Source organism: Bombina bombina, chromosome 2, assembly GCF_027579735.1.
Source record: "Bombina bombina isolate aBomBom1 chromosome 2, aBomBom1.pri, whole genome shotgun sequence".
Classification (NCBI taxonomy): Eukaryota; Metazoa; Chordata; class Amphibia; order Anura; family Bombinatoridae; genus Bombina; species Bombina bombina.
This window is the reverse complement of record NC_069500.1, coordinates 953862654-953890208: the sequence shown is the minus strand read 5'-3', so window position 1 is coordinate 953890208 and position 27555 is coordinate 953862654. Positions and strand designations below refer to the sequence as shown.

General features: G+C 42.5%; 1 protein-coding gene across 1 annotated transcript in view; it reads right to left on the bottom strand.

The window, feature by feature from the left end:
- The window catches only part of SMARCAD1 (SWI/SNF-related, matrix-associated actin-dependent regulator of chromatin, subfamily a, containing DEAD/H box 1), a 496186-nt gene that overhangs the window by 129680 nt on the left and 338951 nt on the right, over positions 1-27555 (bottom strand). The window contains exon 9 of the mRNA XM_053700170.1: positions 26769-26853. Coding sequence (XP_053556145.1) covers positions 26769-26853 — 85 coding nt within the window. The remainder of the gene's footprint in view (positions 1-26768; positions 26854-27555) is intronic.

Here is a 27555-nt window from a genome sequence, read left to right as displayed (position 1 = left end):
TTACGCCATATCTTATGGTAAATCTTTCTGGTAACAGGCTTCCTAGCCTGTATTAAGGTATCAATAACTGACTCGGAAAACCCACGTCTTGATAAAATCAAGCGTTCAATTTCCAAGCAGTCAGCTTCAGAGAAGTTAGATTTTGATGTTTGAAGGGACCCTGTATCAGAAGGTCCTGTTTCAGAGGTAGAGACCAAGGTGGACAGGATGACATGTCCACCAGGTCTGCATACCAAGTCCTGCGTGGCCACGCAGGAGCTATTAGAATCACTGATGCTCTCTCTTGTTTGATTCTGGCAATCAATCGAGGAAGCATCGGGAAGGGTGGAAACACGTAAGCCATCCTGAAGTCCCAAGGTGCTGTCAGGGCATCTATCAGGACTGCTCCTGGATCCCTGGATCTGGACCCGTAACGAGGAAGCTTGGCGTTCTGTCGAGACGCCATGAGATCTATCTCTGGTTTGCCCCAACGTCGAAGTATTTGGGCAAAGACCTCCGGATGGAGTTCCCACTCCCCCGGATGAAAAGTCTGACGACTTAAGAAATCCGCCTCCCAGTTCTCCACTCCCGGGATGTGGATTGCTGACAGGTGGCAAGAGTGAGACTCTGCCCAGCGAATTATCTTTGATACTTCCATCATAGCTAGGGAGCTTCTTGTCCCTCCCTGATGGTTGATGTAAGCTACAGTCGTGATGTTGTCCGACTGAAACCTGATGAACCCCCGAGTTGTCAACTGGGGCCAAGCCAGGAGGGCATTGAGAACTGCTCTCAATTCCAGAATGTTTATTGGCAGGAGACTCTCCTCCTGACTCCATTGTCCCTGAGCCTTCAGAGAATTCCAGACGGCACCCCAACCTAGAAGGCTGGCGCCTGTTGTTACAATTGTCCAGTCTGGTCTGCTGAATGGCATCCCCCTGGACAGATGTGGCCGAGAAAGCCACCATAGAAGAGAATTTCTGGTCTCTTGATCCAGATTCAGAGAAGGGGATAAGTCTGAGTAATCCCCATTCCACTGACTTAGCATGCACAGTTGCAGTGGTCTGAGGTGTAAGCGTGCAAAGGGAACTATGTCCATTGCCGCTACCATTAAGCCGATTACCTCCATGCATTGAGCCACTGACGGGTGTTGAATGGAATGAAGGGTGCGGCAAGCACTTTGAAGTCTTGTTAGCCTGTCCGCTGTCAGGTAAATCTTCATTTCTACAGAATCTATAAGAGTCCCCAGGAAGGGAACTCTTGTGAGTGGAACGAGTGAACTTTTCTTTTCGTTCACCTTCCATCCATGTGACCTTAGAAATGCCAGTACTAACTCTGTATGAGACTTGGCAGTTTGAAAGCTTGAAGCTTGAATCAGAATGTCGTCTAGGTATGGAGCTACCGAGATTCCCCGCGGTCTTAGTACCGCCAGAAGAGCACCCAGAACCTTTGTGAAGATTCTTGGAGCTGTAGCCAATCCGAATGGAAGAGCCACAAACTGGTAATGCCTGTCTAGGAAGGCAAACCTTAGGTACCGGTAATGATCTTTGTGAATCGGTATGTGAAGGTAGGCATCTTTTAAATCTACAGTGGTCATGTACTGACCCTCTTGGATCATAGGTAAAATTGTCCGAATAGTCTCCATCTTGAACGATGGAACTCTTAGGAATTTGTTTAGGATCTTTAAGTCCAGGATTGGTCTGAAAGTTCCCTCTTTTTTGAGAACCACAAACAGATATGAGTAAAACCCCTGTCCCTGTTCCGATCGTGGAACAGGATGGATTACTCCCATTAACAAGAGCTCTTGTACGCAGCGTAGAAACGCCTCATCTTTGTCTGGATTGTTGACAACCTTGACAGATGAAATCTCTCTCTTGGATGAGAGTATTTGAAGTCCAGAAGGTATCCCTGAGATATTATCTCTAGCGCCCAGGGATCCTGGACATCTCTTGCCCAAGCCTGGGCGAAGAGAGAAAGTCTGCCCCCCACTAGATCCGATCCCGGATCGGGGGCCCTCAATTCATGCTGTTTTAGGGGCAGCAGCAGGTTTCCTGGTCTGCTTGCCCTTGTTCCAGGACTGGTTAGGTTTCCAGCCTTGTCTGTAGCGAGCAACAGCTCCTTCCTGTCTTGGTGCAGAGGAAGTTGATGCTGCTCCAGCTTTGAAATTACGAAAGGAACGAAAATTAGACTGTCTAGCCTTAGCTTTGGCTTTGTCCTGAGGCAGGGCATGGCCTTTACCTCCTGTAATGTCAGCGATAATCTCTTTCAACCCGGGCCCGAATAAGGTCTGCCCTTTGAAAGGTATATTAAGCAATTTAGACTTAGAAGTAACATCAGCTGACCAGGATTTTAGCCACAGCGCCCTGCGTGCCTGAATGGCGAATCCTGAATTCTTCGCCGTAAGTTTAGTAAGATGTACTACGGCCTCCGAAATGAATGAATTAGCTAGTTTAAGGACTCTAAGCCTGTCCGTAATGTCGTCCAGAGTAGCTGAACTAATGTTCTCTTCCAGAGACTCAATCCAGAATGCCGCTGCAGCCGTGATCGGCGCAATGCATGCAAGGGGTTGCAATATAAAACCTTGTTGAACAAACATTTTCTTAAGGTAACCCTCTAATTTTTTATCCATTGGATCTGAAAAAGCACAGCTATCCTCCACCGGGATAGTGGTACGCTTAGCTAAAGTAGAAACTGCTCCCTCCACCTTAGGGACCGTTTGCCATAAGTCCCGTGTGGTGGCGTCTATTGGAAACATTTTTCTAAATATCGGAGGGGGTGAGAACGGCACACCGGGTCTATCCCACTCCTTAGTAACAATTTCAGTAAGTCTCTTAGGTATAGGAAAAACCTCAGTACTCGCCGGTACCGCAAAATATTTATCCAACCTACACATTTTCTCTGGTATTGCAACTGTGTTACAATCATTCAGAGCCGCTAACACCTCCCCTAGTAATACACGGAGGTTTTCCAGTTTAAATTTAAAATTTGAAATATCTGAATCCAGTCTGTTTGGATCAGAACCGTCACCCACAGAATGAAGTTCTCCGTCCTCATGTTCTGCCACCTGTGACGCAGTGTCTGACATGGCCCTAATATTATCAGCGCACTCTGTTCTCACCCCAGAGTGATCACGCTTACCTCTTAGTTCTGGTAATTTAGCCAAAACTTCAGTCATAACAGTAGCCATATCCTGTAATGTGATTTGTAATGGCCGCCCAGATGTACTCGGCGCTACAATATCACGCACCTCCCGATCGGGAGATGCAGGTACTGACACGTGAGGCGAGTTAGTCGGCATAACTCTCCCCTCGTTGTTTGGTGAAATTTGTTCAATTTGTACAGATTGATTTTTATTTAAAGTAGCATCAATACAGTTAGTACATAAATTTCTATTGGGCTCCACTTTGGCATTGCAACAAATGACACAGGTATCATCCTCTGAATCAGACATGTTTAACACACTAGCAAATAAACTTGCAACTTGGAATACAATTCAATTAGAATAATATTAAAAACGTACTGTGCCTTTAAGAATCACAGAAGATCTATGACAGTTGAAAATTAATAAATTGAAAACAGTTATAGTGTAAACAACACAACTTTAGCAAAGGTTTAATCCCATTAGCAAAGATAACAAATTCTGAAAGCAGGAAACAAATTACAGAATAAACGTTTTTTATCTCAGTCAACTATAATTCTCACAGCTCTGCTGAGAGAAATTACCTCCCTCAAAATAAGTTTTGAAGACCCCTGAGCTCTGTAGAGATGAACTGGATCATGCAGGAAATACAATGAGCTGCTGACTGAAATATTTGATGCGTAGCAAAAGCGCCAAAAAACGGCCCCTCCCCCTCACACACAGCAGTGAGAGAGAACAGAAAAAAGACTAAGCAACTGCCAAGTGGAAAAATAGTGCCCAAACATTTATTCACTCAGTACCTCAGCAAATGAAAACGATTTTACATTCCAGCAAAAACGTTAAACATAATTTCTAGTTATTAAACCGCTTTATGTAATTCTTACAGTGTAATTCTAGTGAAGTACCATTCCCCAGAATACTGAAGTGTAAAGTATACATACATGACATTATATCGGTATGGCAGGATTTTCTCATCAATTCCATTGTCAGAAAATAAAAGCTGCTACATACCTCTATGCAGATTCATCTGCCCGCTGTCCCCTGATCTGAAGTTTACCTCTCCTCAGATGGCCGAGAAACAGCAATATGATCTTAACTACTCCGGCTAAAATCATAGCAAAAACTCTGGTAGATTCTTCTTCAAACTCTGCCAGAGAGGTAATAACACACTCCGGTGCTATTTTAAAATAACAAACTTTAGATTGAAGATATAAAACTAAGTATAATCACCATAGTCCTCTCACACATCCTATCTAGTCGTTGGGTGCAAGAGAATGACTGGGAGTGACGTAGAGGGGAGGAGCTATATGCAGCTCTGCTGGGTGAATCCTCTTGCACTTCCTGTTGGGGAGGAGTGATATCCCAGAAGTAATGATGACCCGTGGACTGATCACACTTAACAGAAGAAATAATGTTCTAAAGTGAAAAATATATCAGTTTACATAAAAGCACCCTCTGCACCTCGCCACAGCACTGCTGTGGCGCCTACCTGACTCCAGGGTACTTCGGAATAAATAGTCAACACTCCAAGCCAGAGACTACTGTCCAGAAGCAGAGTTACTGCTTGCTGCTCCTCTGTCAGAAGGAAGTGCGCATCTGATCGCGCGAAGACAAGCCCCGTCCCTTATGGCCGAAGTTGGAGTAGGCCCAAACACAACCGCATGGGAAGCGGTTTAACATACAGCTAAGTGGAACACAAAACACAACCCAAACACATCACAGCAAGTCATGCTGGATATATAATAAAAAATAACAATCGTTTTAACAGCTTATCGATTAAAAGTTCTTATGCCTCTCCCAGAGTGTCATATCATGCCCTTATGTTTAAAAATATAATAAAATAATAACAGGGGACTCTAGTAATACCCTTCTGTGAAACAGGTTTACTGCTTACCCCATTCCCATATAGGGAAATAAATGCCAGCCAGTTCTGATATATCAAGTCTCTTCAGAAATAAAAGGCTGCACATACCTTAATGCTGCTTGTAGCATGAAACCGGTCTCCACACTGAAAATGTCTCATGTGTTACCTTCAGAAGTCTTGTGGGAACCAGCGTGGATCTTAGTTACAACTGCTAAGATCATTAACCTCAGGGCAGAAATCTTCTTCCATATCCCCCTGAGAAAAATAGTACACACCGGTACCATTTAAAATAAAAAACTTCTTGATTGAAGAAAATAAAACTAGCACCTCACTTTACCTCTTCCTAGTATAACACAGGCAAAGAGAATGACTAAGGGTGGAGGGGAAGGGAGGGGCTATATATACAGCTCTGCTGTGGTGCTCTTTGCCACTTCCTGTTAGCAGGAGGTTAATATCCCACAAGGATGAAATCCGTGGACTCGTCATATCTTTGTAAAAGAAATTTGGGTTCAGTGTCCCTTTAACCCCTTAATGACCGGACCATTTTTCAATTTTCTTACCCTTAATGACAATGGCTATTTTTACATTTCTGCAGTGTTTGTGTTTAGCTGTAATTTCCCTCTTACTCATTTACTGTACCCACACATATTATATACCGTTTTTCTCGCCATTAAATGGACTTTCTAAAGATACCATTATTTTCATCATGTCTTATAATTTACTAAAAAAAAAATAATAAAATATGAGGAAAAAAAATCACACTTTTTCTAACTTTGACCCCCAAAATATGTTACACATCTACAATCACCAAAAAACACCCATGCTAAATAGTTTCTAAATTTTGTCCTGAGTTTAGAAATACCCAATGTTTACATGTTCTTAGCTTTTTTTGCAAGTTATAGGGCAATAAATACAAGTAGCACTTCGTTATTTCCAAACCACTTTTTTTCAAAATTAGCGCTAGTTACATTGGAACCCTGATATCTGTCAGGAATACCTGAATATCCCTTGACATGTATATATTTTTTTTTAGAAGACAACCCAAAGTATTGATCTAGGCCCATTTTGGTATATTTCATGCCACCATTTCACCGCCAAATGCGATAAATAAAAAAAAAAGTTCACTTTTTCACAAAATTTGTCACAAACTTTAGGTTTCCCACTGAAATTATTTACAAACAGCTTCTGCAATTATGGCACAAATGGTTGTAAATGCTTCTCTGGGATCCCCTTTTTTCAGAAAAAGCAGACATATGGCTTTTGGGTTGCTTTTTGGTAATTAGAAGGCCGCTAAATGCCGCTGCGCACCACACGTGTTTTATGCCCAGGAGTGAAGGGGTTAATTAGGGAGCTTGTAGGGAGCTTGTAGGGTAAATTTTAGCTTTAGTGTAGTGTAGTAGACAACCCCAAGTATTGATCTAGGCCCATTTTGGTATATTTTATGCCACCATTTCACCGCCAAATGCGAGCAAATAAAAAAAAAAACATTTTTCACAATTTTAGGTTTCTCACTGAAATTATTTACAAACAGCTTGTGCAATTATGGCAGAAATTGTTGTAAAAGCTTCTCTGGGATCCCCTTTGTTCAGAAATAGCAGACTTATATGGCTTTGGCGTTGCTTTTTGGTAATAAGGCCGCTAAATGCTGCTGCGCACCACACGTTAATTATGCCCAGCAGTGAAGGGGTTAAATTAGGTAGCTTGTAGGGAGCTTGAAGGGTTAATTTTAGAGATCAGCCTCCCACCTGACACATCCCACCCCCTGATCCCTCCCAAACAGCTCTCTTCCCTCCCCCACCCCACAATTGTTACCGCCATCTTATTTAGTACTGGCAGAAAGTCTGCCAGTACTAAATAAGAGGTTTTTTGTTTTTTTAAATAAAAATAATAAAGTATTTTAGCTGTGATGGACCCCTGCCTTAGCCCCAACCTCCCTGATCCCCCCTCCAGCTCTCTAACCCTCTCCCCTACCTAATTACCACCATCTTGGGTACTGGCAGCTGTCTGCCAGTACCCAGTTTGGCCCCAAAAACCCCCCAAAAAGTATTTTTATTTTATTTTTACTTAAAAAACCATTTCTGTAGTGTAGCAGCCCCCCACAATACCCCCACCCCCACCCCCTCCCAGATCCTTTTATATTTTTTTTTTTTTTAAATTCCTTTTTTTTTCCCCTTTCTGCCCTCATTCATTGGTGTCAGTGTGGCTAATGGGTGCACGTGCACGCGCGTGGCTCTCTCTGCATCGGGGGCTTGTAAAGTGTTATTGCAGGATGCCTCCATATCGAGGCATCACTGCAATACCCTCAGAGCTGCTGGAAGCATTTGTGATCGCTTCCAGCACTCTGTTAGACAACTGACGTACCAGGTACGTCCATTGTCATTAACTGCTTGTTAATGCATGACGTACCTGGTACGTCAGTTGTCATTAAGGGGTTAAGAGATCTATGCAATATGTACTACCCCAATTCAGAAAAAGTTGGGAGAGAATGAAAAATGCAAAAAATCAAACAAAGAGAGTCATTTGAAAATCAATTCACCCTGTACTATATTGAAAACACATTGATGTTTTACAATGTGAATTTAAAGGGACAGTTCACCCAAAAATGTTTTCCCATTTAAATTGTTCCCAATAATCCATTTTACCTGCTGGAGTGTATTAAATGTTTTACAAGTAGTTCCTTTACCCCTATTTTGGCCTTTGAAATAGCTGATTTAGCTTGTGGTATCACAACCTATACTGAAAGTGTTGATACTATTAAATAGCCTATTAAACACAGCCAGCAGAAAAAATTAAACTCACAGTGGGGTCCAGGATAGGCAAGTAATAAAATGATAATTTTCCATTTTTCTCTCTCTATGTATTGAGCTTTAGTTTTCCAGACAAATACAAGATAAGGAAGCAAGTGTGTATACACAAAGTGATAACATAATGAGATATGATATTACCTGAAGTTCAACCCATTGTAATAGGCTGTGGTTTAAAAGCACAAAACCAGCTACTTATACACAAATAAACCTAAAAATGCAATCTCTCATACATTTTATACGCTGCAGCTGGTATAACAAGTCATTGAAAATACATTAATATAAAAACAATTTTACAGTGTACTGTCCCTTTTTAATGTATTTTTGAAAATATACACTCATTTCAAATCCGATGACTACAACACACTCCAAAAAGGTTTGGACAGTTGACTGTTTACCACTGTGTAACATCACCTTTTCTTTCAATAACACTAAGCGTTTGGGCACTGAAGACACCATTTGATTAATTTTAGCAAGCAGAATTTTCCCCTATTCATACATTATGCATGTCTGTTGCCATATTGTACAGGGCCTTTGTTGCCTTATTTTAAGCTTCATAATGCGCCACACACTCTCAATCGGAGACAGGTCAGGACTGCAGACAAGCTATGCTAGCGCCCGCACTCTGCTTACGAAACCATGCACTTTTAATGCGGGCAGAATGTAGTTTGGCGATGTTCTGCTGGAAAAGGGCAACGTCTGGATGGCAGCATATGTTGCTCCACCATGTTTACCTACCTTTCTGCATTAATGGTGCCCTCACATATTTGCAAGTTACCCACACCATGTGCACTGACACACCCCCATACCATGACAGACACTGGCTTTTGTACCAGACGCTGATAACAGCTTGGATGGACCTTTTCCTTTTTGGCCCAGAGAACATGACAGCTGTTTTTTTCCCAAAAACTATTTGAAATCTTGATGCGTCGGACCACAAAACACGATTCCACTGTGCTATTGTCTATCTCAGATAAGACTGAGCCCAGACAGTGTTGATGTATGGCTTCTGCTTTGCATAGTAAAAGCCTTAACTTGCATCTGTGGATGCAGCTGTGAATGGCGTTGACTGACAAAAGGTTTACTAAAGTATTCCTGAGCCCATGTCAGGATATCTATTTCAGACTCATGACTGTTTTTGAGACCGTGATGTCTGAGGGATAGATCATCACACACATTCAGAAGTGGTTTTCGGGCTTGCACTTTATATGCACCGAGATTTGACCAGATTCCTTGAATCTTTTAACTATATTGTGCACCATAGAAGGTGAAATGCCCAAAATCCTATCAATTTGTCTTTGGGGAATATTGTCCTCAAAGTGTTAAAATATTCGCTAAAGCATCAGTGGGCAGATTGGCGAGCTTCGGACCATTCTTGCTCTTCAAGGACTAAGCCTTTTTTGGAGGCTCCTTATATACTGTGATTACACGATTGCCTCACCTGTTTCAATTAGTCACATCGCTATTAGTCCTAAATTGCCCTTCTCCCAACTTTTGTGGAACGTGTTGCAGTCATCAGGTTTGAAATTAGTGTATATTTCCAAAAATACATTAAATACACAAAGTAAAACATCAAATAAATATATTGAAAACACATTACTAATATAGGTACAGGGTAAATTGAATTTTCAAATGACTTCGTATTTTTGCATTTTCCATACTGTCCAAACTTTTTAGGAATTGGTGTTGTATTCATCATTTTAAATGGATTTTGCGATGTTTAGAACAGGCAGAATGTAACCTAAGTTGCCAACATGTCACAGCTTTCTTATGACCTACATTTTGTAAGAAAAACAAAATTTATGCTTACCTGATAAATGTATTTCTTTCTTCACACGATGAGTCCACCAATCATCTAATTAATATTGGGAATATCAATCCTGCCAAGCAGGAGGCGGTAAAGAGCACCACAGCAAAGCTGTTAAATATCTCCCTTCCCTCCAACCCCAGTCATTCGACCAAAGCAAAGGAGAGAAAGGAAGCAACAAGGTGCAGAGGTGTCTGAAGTTTATAACATACCAACAACCTGTCCAAGAACAGGGCGGGCGTGTCAAGAAAGAAACAAAATTTATCAGGTAAGCATAAATTTTGTTTTCTTTCTAATGACACGATGAGTCCACGGATCATCCAATTACTATTGGGAATCAATACCCAAGCTAGAGTACACAGATGATAAGGGAGGGACAAGACAAGGAACCTACATAGAAGGCACCATAGCTTGAAGAACCTTCCTCCCAAAAGAGGCCTCAGCCGAGGCAAAAGTGTCAAATTTAAAGGGTTAGTCAACTCCAAAAAAAACTTTCATGATTTAAATAGAGAATGTAATTTTAAACAACTTTCCAATTTACTTTTATCACCAATTTTGCTTTGTTCTCTTGGTATTCTTAGTTGAAAGCTAAAACTAGGAGGTTCATATGCTAATTTCTTAGACCTTGAAGACTGCCTCTAATCTGAATGCATTTTGACCACTAGAGGGCATTAGTTCATGAGTTTCATATAGATAACATTGAGCTCATGCACGTGAAGTTACCCAGGAGTGAGCACTGATTGGCTAAAATGGATGTCTGTCAAAATAACTTAAATAAGGGGGCAGTTTGCAGAGGCTTAGATACAAGGTAATCAGAGGTAAAAAGTGTATTTCTATCACAGTGTTGCTTATGCAAAACTGGGGAATGAGAAATAAAGGGATTATCTTTCTTTTTAAACAACAAAAATTCTGGTGTTGACTGTCCCTTTAAAGAATTTTGAAAAAGTGTGACGAGAGGACCAAGTTGCAGCCTTGCAAATCTGTTCCACAGAAGCTTAATTTTTGAATACCCAAGAAGAGGAAACAGCCCTTGTAGAATGAGCCGTAACTTTCTCAGGAGGCTGCTGTCCAGCAGTTTCATAGGCAAAACGAATGATACTCTTCAGCCACAAAGAAAGCAAAGTAGCCATAGCTTTCTGCCCCTTACGTTTCCCAGAGAAAACCACAGAGCAGAAGACTGACGAAAATCCTTAGTCGCCTGTAAATAGAATTTGAATGCACGCACCACATCCAGATTGTGCAAAAGCCGTTTCTTCTGAGGAGGATTAGGACACAAGGAAGGAACAACAATCTCCTGATTAATGTTCCGTTCTGAAACTACTTTAGGGAGAAACCCTAACTTAGTACACAAAACCACCTTATCCGAATAAAAAAATAAGGTAAGGAGACTCATACTGTAATCCAGAGAGCTCTGACACTCTAGGAGCAGAAGAAATAGCAACAAGAAACAAAACCTTCCAAGACAACAACTTAATATCTAAGAAATGCATAGGCTCAAACGGAGCCCCTTGAAGAACCTTAAGAACTAAATTAAGACTCCAGGGAGGAGTAACTGGCTTGAACACTGGCCTGATACCGACGAAGGCCTGACAAAAATATTGCACGTCAGGGACGTCCGCCAGACGTTTATGTAACAAAATAGACAAGGCAGATATTTGCCCCTTTAGGGAACTTGCCGATAAACCCTTCTCCAAACCTTCTTGGAGAAAGGACAGAAATCTAGGAATCCTAACTTTACTCCAAGAGTAGCCCTTGGATTCACACCAATATAGATATTTACGCCATATATTGTAGTAAATCTTTCTAGTCACAGGTTTTCGAGCCTGAATCATGGTCTCAATGACCGAATCCGAAAATCCACGCTTGGATAGAATTAAGCGTTCAATCTCCAAGCAGTCAGCTTCAGCGAAACTAGATTTTGGGTGAAGGAAGGGCCCTTGAAGCAGAAGGTCCTTCCTTAACGGAAGTCTCCAAGGTGGAAGGGATGACATGTCCACCAGGTCTGAATACCAAATCCTGCGAGGCCACGCCGGTGCAATGAGGATCACGGATGCCCTCTCCTGCTTGATTCGAGCAATGACCCGAGGAAGAAGAGCAAATGGAAGAAATAGGTAAGCGAGAATAAAATTCCAAGGTACCGCCAGGGCGTCTATCAGTACAGCCTGAGGGTCCCTTGACCTCGACCCGTACCTCGGGAGCTTTGCATTCTGCCAAGATGCCATGAGATCCAATTCCGGCTGACCCCATTTGAGAATCAGGCCGGAAAATAATTCCGGATGGAGTTCCCACTCCCCCGGGTAAGGTCTGCCTGCTCAGGAAGTCCGCCTCCCAGTTGTCCACTCCTGGGATGTGAATCGCCGACGGACAGCAATTGTGAGTCTCCGCCCACTGAATTATCTTGCCTACCTCTGTCATGGCCAAAGAACTCCGCGTTACTCCCTGATGGTTGATGTAAGCCACTGAAGTTATGTTGTCCGACTGGAACCCAATGAGCCGGGCCAAAGCTAACTGAGGCCAGGTCAGAAGAGCATTGAAGATTGCTCTCAGCTCCAGAATGTTTATGGGTAGAAAAGACTCCGACCGAGTACATGTTCCCTGAGCCTTTAGAGAGCCCCAGACTGCTCCCCATCCCAGAAGGCTGGCACCTGTTGTCACAATAACCCAAGAGGGTCTGCGAAAGCAGGTTCCTTGGGAGAGATGATCCTGAGACAACCACCAAAGAAGAGAATCCCTTGTCTCCTGCTCCAGATGTAATCGCAGAGACAGATCCGTATAATCTCCATTCCACTGGCTGAGCATGCTTAACTGCAGAGGTCTGAGGTGGAAAAGAGTTACCGGGATGATGTCTATTGCCGCTACCATCAGACCGATTACCTCCATGCACTGAGCCACTGATGCGGAGGAGAGGACTGAAGCGCTAGGCAAGAATCGAAAATCTTTGATTTCCTGACTTCTGTCAGAAAAATCTTCATTGATAAAGAATCTGGATGGTTCCCAAGAAAATTACCCTTTTTAAGGAACTTTTTTCCAAATTTACCTTCCATCCGTGAGATCGCAGGAAAGATAACATTTCTGTGTGGGATCTTGCTTGTTGAAAGGATGGCGCCTGAACCAGAATATCGTCCAGATAAGGCGCCACTGCAATGCCCTGCAATCGAATGGAAGTATTAAATTTGAAATTCCGAAAAGGATTGAAAATTACTCTGACGTCTCTTTTGTTTATTTCTCTTATCCTGGGGGAGGAAATGTTCCTTTCCTCCCGTAATGTCAGAAATGATTTCCATCAAACCCGGTCCAAATAATGTCTTTCCCTTGTAAGGAATCGCCAAAAGTTTAGACTTAGATGACACATACGCATACCAAGACTTCAACCATAAAGCTCTGCGTGCCAGTACGGCAAAACCAGAAATCTTAGCTCCCAGCTTAATAACCTGAAGGGAAGCATCCGTAATAACGGAGTTGGCCAACTTAAGTGCCTTTATTCTATCCTGGATTTCTTTGAGGGGAGTGTCTGTCCGAATAGAATCAGACAATGCATCAAACCAGTATGCTGCCGCACTAGTGAAAGTAGCAATGCAAACCATGGGTTGCCATTGAAAACCCTGGTGTACATACATTTTCTTGAGTAACCCCTCTAACATCTTGTCCATAGGATCCTTAAATGAACAACTATCCTCTAAGGGAATAGTAGTTCTCTTGGATAGCATGGAAATTGTCCCCTCCACCTTGGGTACCGTCTGCCAAGACTCCTTGATAGAGTCTGCTATAGGAAACATTTTTAAATAGGGGATAGAGAAAAAGTATACCCGGTCTCTCCCATTCCTTAGCAATAATCTCTGTAGCCCTATCTGGTACAGGAAATACCTCCACCATGGAGGGCACGTCAAAGTGTCGGAGTCGTCCAGGGTAGCTAAAACCTCCTTAAAGGGACACTGAACCCAAATTCTCTCTTTTTGTGATTCAGATAGAACATGCAATTTTAAGCAACTTTCTAATTTACTCCTATTATCATGTTTTCTTTGTTCTCTTGCTATCTTTATTTGAAAAAGGCATCTAAGCTAAAGAGACAGCCAATTTTTGGTTTAAACCCTGAACAGCTCTTATTTATTGGTGGGTGAATTTATCCACCAATCAGCAAGAACAACCCAGGTTGTTCACCAAAAATGGGCCGGCATCTAAACTTACATTCTTTCTTTTCAAATAAAGATACCAAGACAATGAATAAAATTTGATAATAGGAATAAAATTTAATAGGAATTAGAAAGTTGCTTAAAATTGCATGCTCTATCTAAATCACAAAATAAAAAAAAAATTATGCTTACCTGATAAATTTCTCTTTCTTGTGGTGTATCCAGTCCACGGGTTCATCCATTACTTGTGGGATATTCTCCTTCCCAACAGGAAGTTGCAAGAGGACACCCACAGCAGAGCTGTCTATATAGCTCCTCCCCTAACCCCCACCTCCAGTCATTCGACCGAAGACGAGTAAGAAAAAGGAGAAACTATAGGGTGCAGTGGTGACTGTAGTTTTAAAAATAAAAACACCTGCCTTAAAGTGACAGGGCGGGCCGTGGACTGGATACACCACAAGAGAGGGTTCATCCATTACTTGTGGGATACCAATACCAAAGCTTTAGGACACGGATGAAGGGAGGGACAAGGCAGGAACTTAAACGGAAGGCACCACTGCCTGTAAGACCTTTCTCCCAAAAATAGCCTCCGAGGAAGCAAAATTATCAAATTTGTAGAATTTAGAAAAAGTATGAAGCGAAGACCAAGTCGCCGCCTTACAAATTAATCACACTGCAAAGCAGATAACTCTGAAACTCTTCGAGCCGAAGAGATAGCTACTAGGAACAGGACTTTCCAAGATAAAAGCTTGATATCTATGGAATGCAAAGGTTCAAACGGAACCCCTTGAAAAACTTTAAGAACTAAATTTAAACTCCATGGCGGAGCAACAGGTTTAAAAACAGGCCTGATTCTAACCAAAGCCTGACAAAACGCCTGAACGTCTGGAACATCAGCCAGACGCGTATGCAAAAGAATAGACTGAGCAGAAATCTGTCCCTTTAAGGAACTAGCCGATAATCCCTTTTCCAATCCTTCTTGGAGAAAAGATAATATCCTAGGAATGCTGATCTTACTCCACGAGTAACCCTTGGATTCACACCAATGAAGATATTTACACCATATCTTATGATAGATTTTCCTGGTGACAGGCTTTCGAGCCTGAATCAAGGTATCAATGACCGACTGAGAAACCACGTTTTGATAAAATCAAGCGTTCAATCTCCAAGCAGTCAGACGCAGAGAAATTAGATTTGGATGTTTGAATGGGCCTTGGAGTAGAAGGTCCTGCCTCAGCGGCAGAGTCCATGGTGGAAAGGATGACATGTCCACCAGATCTGCATACCAAGTCCTGCGTGGCCACGCAGGTGCTATCAAAATCACCAAAGCTCTCTCCTGCTTGATCTTGGCAAACAGACGAGGGAGGAGAGGAAATGGTGGAAACACATAAGCCAGGCTGAAGGACCAAGGCACTGCTAGAGCATCTATCAGTGTTGCCTGGGGATCCCTTGACCTGGACCCGTAACGAGGAAGCTTGGCGTTCTGACGAGACGCCATCAGATCCAGTTCTGGTTTGCCCCATAGTTGAATCAGCTGGGCAAATACCTCCGGATGGAGCTTCCACTCCCCCGGATGAAAAGTCTGCCGACTTAGAAAGTCTGCCGACTTAGAAAGTCCGCCTCCCAGTTCTCTACTCCTGGGATATGGATAGCTGAGAGATGGCAAGAGTGAACCTCTGCCCAAAGAATTATCTTGAAAACCTCCATCATTGCCAGGGGACTTCTTGTTCCCCCCTGATGGTTTATATAGGCTACAGTCGTGATATTGTCCGACTGAAATCGGATGAATCTGACCGCAGCCAGTTGAGGCCAAGCCTGAAGAGCATTGAATATTGCTCTTAGCTCCAGAATGTTTATCGGAAGGAGGGCCTCCTCCTGAGTCCATGAACCCTGAGCCTTCAGGGAATTCCAGACTGCGCCCCAGCTGTTGTCACTATAGTCCACTCTGGCCTGCGGAAACTCATTCCCCTGGACAGATGGACCCGAGATAACCACCAGAGAAGAGAATCCCTGGTCCCTTGATCCAGATTTAACAGAGGAGACAAATCTGTGTAGTCCCCATCCCACTGATTGAGCATGCAAAGTTGCAGTGGTCTGAGATGTAGGCGGGCAAACGGAACTATGTCCATTGCCGCTACCATCAGGCCGATCATTTCCATACATTGGAATGAAGAGCCCGGCAAGAAGTTAGAAGCTTTGATATCCTGACCTCTGATAGATTCAGTAGAAATGAAAATTTTTCTGACAGAGTTCCTAGGAAGGAAATTCTTGTGAGAGGGGAGAGTGAACTCTTTTCTCTGTTCACCTTCCACCCATGAGACCTCAGAAAGGCCAGAACATCCGTATGGGACTTGGCGATTTGAAAAGTCGACGCCTGGATCAGGATGTCGTCTAGGTAAGTAGCCACCACTATGCCCCGCGGCCTTAGAACCACCAGTAGGGACCCTAGAACCTTCGTAAAGATTCTTGGCGCCATGGCTAACCCGAAGGGAAGAGCCACAAACTGGTAATGCCTGTCTAGGAAGGCGAACTTGATGGAACTGATGATGATCTCTGAAACGGAATGTGGAGATAAGCATCCTTTAAGTCCACGGTAGTCATATATTGACCCTCCTGGATCATAGGGAGGATGGTTAGGATTGTCTCCATCTTGAAGGATGGGACCCTGAGAAATTTTAGGATCTTGAGATCTAAGATTGGTCTGAATGTTCCCTCTTTTTTGGGAACTATAAACAGGTTTGAATAGAAACCCTGCCCCTGTTCCTCCCTTGGAACTGGGTGGATAACTCCCATAACCAGAAGGTCTTGAACGCAACGTAAGAAGATATCCCTGGGAAACAATCTCTAGTGCCCAGGGATCCTGGACGTCTCTTGCCCAAGCCTGAGCGAAGAGAGAAAGTCTGCCCCCTACTAGATCCGGTCCCGGATCGGGGGCTACTCCATGCTGTCTTAGAGGAAGCAGCAGGTTTTTTGGCCTGCTTCCCCTTGTTCCAAGCCTGGTTAGGTTTCCAGACTGGTTTGGACTGGACGAAATTTCCCTCTTGTTTTGCATTAGAGGAAGCTGAAGCTGCGCCACTCTTGAAGTTTAAAAAGGAACGGAAATTATTCAGTTTGGTCCTTAACTTATTAGACCTATCCTGAGGAAGGGCGTGACCTTTTCCTCCAGTAATGTCAGAAATGATCTCTTCAGACCAGGCCCGAAAAGGGTCTGTCCCTTGAAGGGGATGTTAAGAAGCTTAGACTTTGAAGTAACGTCTGCTGACCAGAACTTAAGCCATAGCACCCTATGCGCCAGAATGGCAAAACCGGAATTCTTAGCCGTTAGCTTGGTTAAATGAAAAACGGCGTCATAGATAAAGGAATTAGCTAACTTAAGAGCTTTAATCCTGTCTAAAATATCATCTAACGGGGTCTCCACCTGCAGAGCCTCCTCAAGAGACTCGAACCAGAAAGCCGCTGCAGCAGTAACTGGGGTAATGCATGCAAGAGGCTGGAGAATAAAACCTTAATGTATAAAAATTTTATTAAGGAGACCCTCCAATTTTTTATCCATAGGATCTAGGAAAGCACAACTGTCCTTGACGGGGATAGTTGTACGCTTAGCTAGGGTAGAGACTGCTCCCTCCACCTTAGGGACCGTCTGCCACGAGTCCCGTATGGCGGCATCTATGGGAAACATCTTTTTAAAAGCAGGAGGGGGAGAGAACGGCACACCTGGTCTATCCCATTCCTTAGTAATAATTTCCGAAAACCTCTTAGGGACTGGAAAAACATCAGCGTAAACAGGCACTGCAAAGTATTTGTCTATCTTACACAATTTCTCTGGAACTACCACGGTTTCACAGTCATCCAGAGTCGCTAAAACCTCCCTAAGCAATAAGCGGAGGTGTTCAAGCTTAAATTTAAACGCTGTCATTTCAGAATCAGACTGAAGCAACGCCTTCCCTGAATCTGAAATGTCACCCACAGATAGAAGCTCTCCTGCCTCGGCTTCTGAGTATTGTGAGGGTATATCGGACACAGGTATTAAAGCGTCAGAAAGCTCTGTATTTGTTCTAGCCCCAGAGCTGTCTCGCTTTCCTTGTAACCCTGGCAGTTTGGACAATACCTCTGAGAGGGTAGCATTCATAACTGCCGCCATGTCCTGTAAGGTAAAAGAATTAGACGCGCTAGATGTCAGAGAATCCCCTGGAGATAAATCTTTAAGCGCCATAATATGGTCTTTATAGTTTATAGAAAATTCAGTACATTTGGTACACATTCAAAGAGGGGGTTCCACAATGGCTTCCAAACATATTGAACAAGGAGTTTCCTCTATGTCAGATATGTTTAACAGACTAGTAATGAGACAAGCAAGGTTGGAAAACACTTTAATAAAGGTGAAACAGCAATTAAACAAAAACGTTACTGTGCCTTTAAGAGAAAAAAACTAGCACTTAAACTGCAAAACAGTGTAAAAATAAAGTAAAGACTTCGAAATTTTTACAGTATGTGTAAGGGACTAAAGCAACATTGCACCTACTTGCAAATGGATGATTAACCCCTTAGCCCCCAAACCGGATTTAAAAAATGTCAACCACCGGTAAAAGACAGTTGAGCACCTTGCCACAGCTCTGCTGAGGCTCCTACCTGCCCTCAAATACGATTTAGTGCAGAAATAAACCCTTTATGATGGTCCTCAGATGCCAGAGGACTCCTCTAAGGAAGCTGGATGTCTCAGTCTGTAGGAAACTGCGCATCTAGAGCGTGAAAATAGGCCCCTCCCACCATGTACTGGATGTCAGAGGGGCCTTAAGAAAATACTCCTAGGAGTATCTGACTAGCCATGTGGAAACTAGGCCCCAAATAAAGACTTATCTCCCTCAGAGAAAAAACGTTCTATTTATGGAAACATGTAAACGTTTTGTCACTAAGTAATGAGTATTAACATGAGTATTACCCTGTTTTGTAAGCATGATCCCAGTCGTCATTAAATCACTGCATCTAGCTTACTTCAAATACACAAGGCTCTGTCAGCATTTTCTAGAACTTATTCATCTCTCTTGAAATAAAAATACTGAACATACCTCAAAGCAGGTAATCTGCAGACCGTTCCCCCAACTGAAGTTTTCCCATACTCTTCAGTTATGTGTGAGAACAGCAATGGACCTTAGTTACAAACCGCTAAGATCATCAACCTCCAGGCAGAATTCTTCTAATTTCTGCCTGAGAGTAAAACAGTACAACGCCGATACCGTTTAAAAATAAACTCTTGATTGAAGGTAAAACTACACTAAGTCACTAGATATCTCTTGAGACTTCCTATCTTGTCGAGAGTTGCAAGAGAATGACTGGAGGTGGGGGTTAGGGGAGGAGCTATATAGACAGTTCTGCTGTGGGTGTCCTCTTGCAACTTCCTGTTGGGAAGGAGAATATCCCACAAGTAATGGATGAACCCGTGGACTGGATACACCTTACAAGAGAAATTGTGTTCAGTGTCCCTTTAAGTAACCAACGGAGGTGTTCAAGCTTAAACCTGAAAGAAACAACTTCATGGGAAGAAACATTCGGAATAGCCACTACTGTGTCAGCAACCTTATTCACAGATTGATTACATTTCCTCTTACACTTTCCCTGCAGCAGATACTGCTGATGACATTAAGGAAGCAATGTCTTGCAAGGTAACTCCAGGTGGAGTAATAGAGGAAGCGCAGGGCACCGGTTGTATGGACGCTAAATTTTGGGACATATGAGGAGAAAGCTGTGGCATATCTTGAACATTATCAGAAGACTCCTGAACAGTTTCTGCCTTAGACAATGTTGGCTCAGGAAAGTCCATCCCTATAATGTAAAGTTCGCTCAATACATAAGGAACAGAAAGGGATAGTTGGTTCTACATTAACATAAAAAAAAGAACATGTAATATCTTGCAGGGTTTCTTGGTCCATCTTTATTCACCAATAAACAAACAAAATTTATATTTTTATTTAGAAAATAGCCCCCCCACCCCCCCCCCCAAAAAAAAATAGTTACTGTCTCTTAATTTTAAATGACAAAAATAACTGCTTTATTTCTCTGTCACTTGAAATAAACAATGGCCCACAAAATAACACCTCAGACAACTCTACACCTCAGCTTAGCCCTGCTGAGGTGCTTACCTGCCTGCCTACTAATGAAGTATATGATCTGTAGTTGATCCGGACTCAAACGTCTAACTGCAGAGGTCTGTTAACATTAACGGTCCGTAACCGCAACGCTGCATAATCTGTGACGCAGCTGATTTTTAATGCGGTACACAGCAAGTGATACGGGGCCAGACAAAAAGGCACACAATAGACTGTCGCCGAACCTAACTCCACCCATCGTGGGCGTAACAACAAGAAACTCCTGACCGGCTATATGTATTATAACAGCCGTCGGGAGTAAAGTTAAAACACATACACCACCATCACTGAGCCAAATTCTCCTTGTCCCCAGTGCCTGTTCTGCTGCCCTTGATACACATTCTTCAAACTAGGTGAATGTGACTTGCCCCAAAAATATTTATAAATGTGAAAGTGATATCTTTTTCTCTGTATGTGTCCCAGAAAAAAACAGAATTTATGCTTACCTGATAAATTACTTTCTCCAACGGTGTGTCCGGTCCACGGCGTCATCCTTACTTGTGGGATATTCTCTTCCCCAACAGGAAATGGCAAAGAGTCCCAGCAAAGCTGGTCACATGATCCCTCCTAGGCTCCGCCCACCCCAGTCATTCGACCGAAGGACAGGAGGAAATATATATAGGAGAAACCATATGATACCGTGGTGACTGTAGTTAGAGAAAATAATTCATCAGACCTGATTAAAAAACCAGGGCGGGCCGTGGACCGGACACACCGTTGGAGAAAGTAATTTATCAGGTAAGCATAAATTCTGTTTTCTCCAACATTGGTGTGTCCGGTCCACGGCGTCATCCTTACTTGTGGGAACCAATACCAAAGCTTTAGGACACGGATGAAGGGAGGGAGCAAATCAGGTCACCTAAATGGAAGGCACCACGGCTTGCAAAACCTTTCTCCCAAAAATAGCCTCCGAAGAAGCAAAAGTATCAAATTTGTAAAATTTGGCAAAAGTGTGCAGTGAAGACCAAGTCGCTGCCTTACATATCTGGTCAACAGAAGCCTCGTTCTTGAAGGCCCATGTGGAAGCCACAGCCCTAGTGGAGTGAGCTGTGATTCTTTCAGGAGGCTGCCATCCGGCAGTCTCATAAGCCAATCGGATAATGCTTTTAAGCCAAAAGGAAAGAGAGGTAGAAGTCACTTTTTGACCTCTCCTTTTACCAGAATAAACAACAAACAAGGAAGATGTTTGTCTGAAATCTTTAGTAGCCTCTAAATAGAATTTTAGAGCACGGACTATGTCCAAATTGTGTAACAAACGTTCCTTCTTTGAAACTGGATTCGGACACAAAGAAGGTACAACTATCTCCTGGTTAATATTTTTGTTGGAAACAACTTTCGGAAGAAAACCAGGCTTAGTACGCAAAACCACCTTATCTGCATGGAACACCAGATAGGGCGGAGAACACTGCAGAGCAGATAACTCTGAAACTCTTCTAGCAGAAGAAATTGCAACCAAAAACAAAACTTTCCAAGATAATAACTTAATATCTACGGAATGTAAGGGTTCAAACGGAACCCCTTGAAGAACTGAAAGAACTAGATTTAGACTCCAGGGAGGAGTCAAATGTCTGTAAACAGGCTTGATTCTAACCAGAGCCTGAACAAATGCTTGAACATCTGGCACAGCTGCCAGTCTTTTGTGAAGTAAAACAGATAAAGCAGAGATCTGTCCCTTCAGAGAACTTGCAGATAATCCTTTCTCCAAACCTTCTTGTAGAAAGGATAGAATCTTAGGAATTTTTATCTTGTTCCATGGGAATCCTTTAGATTCACACCAACAGATATATTTTTTCCATATTTTATGGTAAATTTTTCTAGTTACAGGCTTTCTAGCCTGAATCAGAGTATCTATTACAGAATCTGAAAACCCACGCTTTGATAAAATCAAGCGTTCAATCTCCAAACCATCAGTTGGAGGGAAACCAGATTCGGATGTTCGAATGGACCCTGAACAAGAAGGTCCTGTCTCAAAGGTAGCTTCCATGGTGGAGCCGATGACATATTCACCAGGTCTGCATACCAAGTCCTGCGTGGCCACGCAGGAGCTATCAAGATCACCGAGGCCCTCTCCTGATTGATCCTGGCTACCAGCCTGGGGATGAGAGGAAACGGTGGGAATACATAAGCTAGGTTGAAGGTCCAAGGTGCTACTAGTGCATCTACTAGGGTCGCCTTGGGATCCCTGGATCTGGACCCGTAGCAAGGAACCTTGAAGTTCTGACGAGACGCCATCAGATCCATGTCTGGAATGCCCCATAGAGTTATTAGGGCAAAGATTTCCAGATGGAGTTCCCACTCCCCCGGATGGAATGTCTGACGACTCAGAAAATCCGCTTCCCAATTTTCCACTCCTGGGATGTGGATCGCAGACAAGTGGCAGGAGTGATCCTCCGCCCATTGAATTATCTTGGTCACTTCTTTCATCGCCAGGGAAGTCCTTGTTCCCCCCTGATGATTGATATATGCTACGGTCGTCATGTTGTCTGACTGAAACCTTATGAATTTGGCCTTTGCTAGTTGAGGCCAAGCTCTGAGAGCATTGAATATTGCTCTCAGTTCCAGAATGTTTATCGGGAGAAGAGACTCTTCCCGAGACCATAGAGCCTGAGCTTTCAGGGATTCCCAGACCGCGCCCCAGCCCACTAGGCTGGCGTCGGTCGTGACAATGACCCACTCTGGTCTGCGGAAGCTCATTCCCTGTGACAGATTGTCCAGGGTCAGCCACCAACGGAGTGAATCTCTGGTCTTTTGATCTACTTGAATCGTCGGAGACAAGTCTGTATAATCCCCATTCCACTGTCTGAGCATGCACAGTTGTAATGGTCTTAGATGAATTTGTGCAAAAGGAACTATGTCCATTGTTGCAACCATCAATCCTATTACTTCCATGCACTGCGCTATGGAAGGACGAGGAACAGAATGAAGTACTTGACAAGAGCTTAGAAGTTTTGATTTTCTGACCTCTGTCAGAAAACTCCTCATTTCTAAGGAATCTATTATTGTTCCCAAGAAGGGAACTCTTGTTGACGGGGACAGAGAACTTTTTTCTTTGTTCACCTTCCATCCGTGAGATCTGAGAAAGGCTAGGACGATGTCCGCATGAGCCTTTGCTTTTGACAGGGACGACGCTTGAATCAGGATGTTGTCCAAGTAAGGTACTACTGCAATGCCCCTTGGTCTTAGAACCGCTAGAAGGGACCCTAGTACCTTTGTGAAAATCCTTGGAGCAGTGGCTAATCCAAATGGAAGTGCCATAAACTGGTAATGCTTGTCCAGAAAAGCGAACCTTAGGAACTGATGATGTTCCTTGTGGATAGGAATATGTAGGTACGCATCCTTTAAATCCAAGGTAGTCATAAATTGATTTTCCTGGATAGTAGGTAGGATCGTTCGAATAGTTTCCATTTTGAACGATGGTACCCTGAGAAATTTGTTTAGGATCTTTAGATCCAAAATTGGTCTGAATGTTCCCTCTTTTTTGGGAACTATGAACAGATTGGAATAAAATCCCATTCCTTGTTCTCTTATTGGAACTGGATGTATCACTCCCATCTTTAACAGGTCTTCTACACAATGTAAGAATGCCTGTCTCTTTATTTGGTTTGAAGATAATTGAGACCTGTGGAACCTTCCCCTTGGGGGTAGTTCCTTGAATTCCAGGAGATAACCTTGAGAAACTATTTCTAGCGCCCAAGGATCCTGAACATCTCTTGCCCAAGCCTGAGCAAAGAGAGAAAGTCTGCCCCCCACTAGATCCGGTCCCGGATCGGGGGCTATCCCTTCATGCTGTTTTGGTAGCAGTGGTAGGCTTCTTGGCCTGCTTACCCTTGTTCCAGCCTTGCATTGGTTTCCAGGCTGGTTTGGGTTGTGAAGTATTACCCTCTTGCTTAGAGGATACAGAATTAGAGACAGGTCCGTTTCTGCGAAAGGGACGAAAATTAGGCTTATTATTAGCCTTAAAAGACCTATCCTGTGGGAGGGCGTGGCCCTTTCCCCCAGTGATGTCTGAAATAATCTCTTTCAAATCAGGTCCAAATAATGTTTTACCTTTGAAAGGAATGTTAAGCAATTTTGTCTTGGAAGACACATCCGCTGACCAAGACTTTAGCCAAAGCACTCTGCGCGCCACGACAGCAAACCCTGAATTTTTCGCCGCTAATCTAGCTAATTGCAAAGCGGCATCTAAAACAAAAGAGTTAGCCAATTTAAATGCTTGAACTCTGTCCATAACCTCCTCATACGAATATTCTTTACTGAGCGATTTTTCTAGTTCCTCGAACCAGAAACACGCTGCCGTAGTGACAGGAACAATGCATGAAATTGGTTGTAGAAGGTAACCTTGCTGTACAAAAATCTTTTTAAGCAAACCCTCTAATTTCTTATCCATAGGATCTTTGAAAGCACAACTATCTTCGATAGGAATAGTAGTGCGTTTGTTTAGAGTAGAAACCGCCCCCTCGACCTTGGGGACTGTCTGCCATAAGTCCTTTCTGGGGTCGACTATAGGAAATAATTTCTTAAATATAGGGGGGGGAACAAAAGGTATGCCGGGCCTTTCCCACTCTTTATTTACTATGTCCGCCACCCGCTTGGGTATAGGAAAAGCGTCGGGGGGCACCGGAACCTCTAGGAACTTGTCCATCTTACATAATTTCTCTGGAATGACCAAATTGTCACAATCATCCAGAGTAGATAACACCTCCTTAAGCAGTGCGCGGAGATGTTCTAATTTAAATTTAAATGTCACAACATCAGGTTCACCTTGATGAGAAATTTTTCCTGAAATTTCTCCATCAGACAAAACCTCCCTCATGGCCCCTTGAGATTGGTGTGAGGGTATGTCAGAACAGTTATCAGCGTCCTCTTGCTCTTCAGTGTTTAAAACAGAGCAATCGCGCTTTCTCTGATAAGTAGGCATTTTGGATAAAAGATTTGGAGTTATGGAGTTATCCATTACAGCCGTTAATTGTTGCATGGTAATAAGTATTGGCGCACTAGATGTACTAGGGGCCTCCTGTGTGGGCATAACTGGTGTAGACACAGTAGGGGATGATGTAGTATCATGTTTACTCCCCTCATTTGAGGAATCATCTTGGGCAATATCATTATCTGTTGCATTACTGTCCTTACTTTGTTTGGACACTATGGCACAATTATCACATAAATTTAAATGGGGAGACACATTGGCTTTCATACATATAGAACATAGCTTATCTGATGGTACAGACATGTTAAACAGGCTTAAACTTGTCAACAAAGCACAAAAAACGTTTTAAAATAAAACCGTTACTGTCACTTTAAATTTCAAACTGAAAACACTTTATTACTGAATATGTGAAAAAGTATGAAGGAATTGTTCAAAATTCACCAAAATTTCACCACAGTGTCTTAAAGCATTAAAAGTATTGCACACCACATTTCAGAGCTTTAACCCTTAAATTAACGGAACCGGAGCCGTTTTTACATTTAACCCCTATACAGTCCCAGAATGAGGCTCTGTCTATAACTAGAAAGGCCCCCATCTGAAAAAGGTGTCCAACACAGTGCCTGCCGTTTTTCTAAACGTTCCCCAAGATTATAATACCAATAATTAGTTAGAATCTGCATAATATGCCTAGTAAAGCAATTGTTTTAGCCCAGAAAAATGTCTACCAGTTTTTAAGCCCTTTTTGAAGCCCTTTATTCTTTTATGTTTAACTAAGAAAATGGCTTACCGGTTCCCATGAGGGGAAATGACAGCCTTCCAGCATTACATGGTCTTGTTAGAAATATGGCTAGTCATACCTTAAGCAGAAAAGACTGCTAACTGTTTCCCCCAACTGAAGTTACTTCATCTCAACAGTCCTGTGTGGAAACAGCAATCGATTTTAGTTACCGTCTGCTAAAAATCATCTTCCTCTTACAAACAGAAATCTTCATCCTTTTCTGTTTCAGAGTAAATAGTACATACCAGCACTATTTTAAAATAACAAACACTTGATAGAAGAATAAAACTACAAAAAACTCTTAACCATCTCCGTGGAGATGTTGCCTGTGCAACGGCAAAGAGAATGACTGGGGTGGGCGGAGCCTAGGAGGGATCATGTGACCAGCTTTGCTGGGACTCTTTGCCATTTCCTGTTGGGGAAGAGAATATCCCACAAGTAAGGATGACGCCGTGGACCGGACACACCAATGTTGGAGAAATTACAGTTAGCACTTACCTTAAGACTTCTGCCAGGCAGCACGGCAGCTCACTAGGTTTGAGAGGCCAGATCCCTCACATGGACCTGTGGATAGAAACACAGACTGAGTAATCTTAATCAGGCTTGCATGAATAGGGCAGCATAAATATGTCCACAAGTTCCCATTGCTTTAAAGCCACCACTGCTCTACTGAAGAGACTGATATGGACTAAGGCTACACCCTAGAGCAAAGCAGAACAATCTTCCACTGCTTAAGAATCTTTTCCTAACACCTTACTTTACCACTAACTTGCTCTAACGTAGACAAAGAGAATGACTGGGTTGGAAGGAAAGAGGTGATATTTAACAGCTGTGGTGCTCTTTGCCACTTCCTGCTGGGCAGGAGTGATATTCCCAATAGTAATTAGATGATCCGTGGACTCATTGTGTCATTAGAAAGAAACAAGTTGTTCACTTTATTTCTTTACAGAATCGGTTTCTTTTTAGGTTTACTTTGATTTAACATATTTGTTTTTACCAAAGGATTACCGTTTAATATCCCTTTAAAAGGAGGTTCCCTATGTTTCTGCATTGGAAGGTAAGACACTTGCATTACAATACAGTATAGTGTTCAATAAAATAAGCTAATTATTTCTCTCCATGCCAGCAAGTCCCATAGTCTGAAGTCATTCAACTACAAGCTTGGCAGATAGCTAAAGTGTAACTTATACTTGGTATTACCTTTTTCATCTTCTGCAAACAATTTCAATGCCTCAAGTGCTTCATTAAAAGACCAGTCATGCTCCTGAAGTACTTCTCTAAGCTCCTATTAAATAAACAGAAAGGTTTCAATCCAGCTTTTATGCAATTAGTTCCAGATAACAAAACATTATGTATTGTGATGATCAAATAATAGAAATACATGACACAACAAAAACACAAAGACTATGCTCCCTTTAGTACACTCATGAAAGGAGATTTTTATGAAGCATGACAAATTATAAGAAGAAAAAAAAAAAAAAAAATATATATATATATATATATATATATATATATATATATATATATATATATATATATATATATATATATATATATATATATATATATAAAGACAGAAGATAAATGAACCAGTAGAAAGAATCCACTGGATCACTCCTAGGCGCTCACTGTCAAATAAAAGCTATGCCACAAAGTATATACTCTATACCCAGCACCTCATAAAAAGTTCCAGCAAGATATATCCAGCTGCCAAACCCCAAATGGCAGAGGAGACCTATCACTCCTCCTGTGACTGTGGAGCCTGCATTTGCTTTTGAATTAATATTCCCACTGCGGATGCTCATTGGATTCTTGGGCTACAGTTCTATTACGTCTATGTGCTCTCTACATACCTCATTAGTTGAGGTTTTTTATGTGAGTGTAACCTATTGTGTGTCATTTATGTTCTATTAAAGCAGTTTTACACTATGTTTGCTTTTCTGGTTCTCTTTATATGACACCTACACTGGAATTGGAAGTTACTACT